Here is an 835-nt window from a genome sequence, read left to right on the forward strand (position 1 = left end):
CGCGGCCTTAGCGCCGGCCGGTCTCACTTCCGCGCCGCGAGTCTCCTGTTCCACCCGCGGCTCCCCGCCTTCCCCGCTATCCCGGCTCCCCGCGCACACTTGTGCCTCGACTCCGGGGGCAGAGCGCGGCCGGTTTCTGGATGTGTAGGAGCTTCCCTCCACGGTCTCTAGCCCTCCTCTGGGCTCCTCTCTAGTAAGACGTGAGGAACGTGGCGTCTGAAAGTGCAGAAGGAAGAGTCAAAGGCGTGACCCTCCTCTCCGCAGTCCGGGGCTGCTTTAGTCCCCACCATCTGGCGGGACAAGGACGGGAAAAAAGGGGGTTTAGAGAATGGAGAGCGGTGGGTTCCCCAATTCCGGCTTCGCAAACTGAAGGCCGCCGAGGGCTGTTAGGTGCGGGCTGGGTGAGCTCGGGTGTCCTTCGGGGTCTCCCGTTAGGTCCCTTCTGAGGGGCTTGGAAGCCGGGTTTCGAGAGCCCAGGGGGCGGGAGGCGCTGTCCGGCCCGCGATGGTGCTGAAGCGCCACCCCAGTCTGTCATTAGCACCTCCTCGAGGCTGGGGTCCACCCCGCCGCCACCGTGGGCCGCTCCAATACCGTCCGCTAGGTGGCACCATTGCTCCGATCAGCCCGTGGATCGACGACTCCGAAGGCGGGTTGAGGTCACTGCGGGAGTCCCGGGAAGGGCGAGGGGCGAAGAGCAAGGGGGGCTTCCCCAGGGGGGGATCCCCAAGTGGGGTTCCCGGTTTCCAGACTCCACATCATGTCCACTGCCCCACCCAGTCACACACCTTTCGGCCTAAACTCGAGCCCCAGGTCGCCCCGGCTCCGCCACTGGAAC

The 835-nt window shown here is 66.1% G+C and overlaps 1 protein-coding gene across 1 annotated transcript in view; it reads right to left on the bottom strand.

Moving 5' to 3' along the window:
- The window catches only part of TSEN54 (tRNA splicing endonuclease subunit 54), a gene marked incomplete at its 5' end in the record, with an annotated part of 7168 nt that extends 6937 nt beyond the window's left edge, over positions 1–231 (bottom strand). The window contains 2 exon segments of the mRNA XM_015563306.1: positions 1–116; positions 118–231. The exon segment at positions 1–116 is cut by the window's left edge and continues 17 nt beyond it. Of these exon segments, the coding sequence (XP_015418792.1) occupies positions 1–116; positions 118–231 (230 nt within the window).
- Positions 232–835: the final 604 nt, after the last annotated feature.

The sequence above is a fragment of the Myotis davidii genome, unplaced genomic scaffold, assembly GCF_000327345.1.
Source record: "Myotis davidii unplaced genomic scaffold, ASM32734v1 scaffold539, whole genome shotgun sequence".
Classification (NCBI taxonomy): domain Eukaryota; kingdom Metazoa; phylum Chordata; class Mammalia; order Chiroptera; family Vespertilionidae; genus Myotis; species Myotis davidii.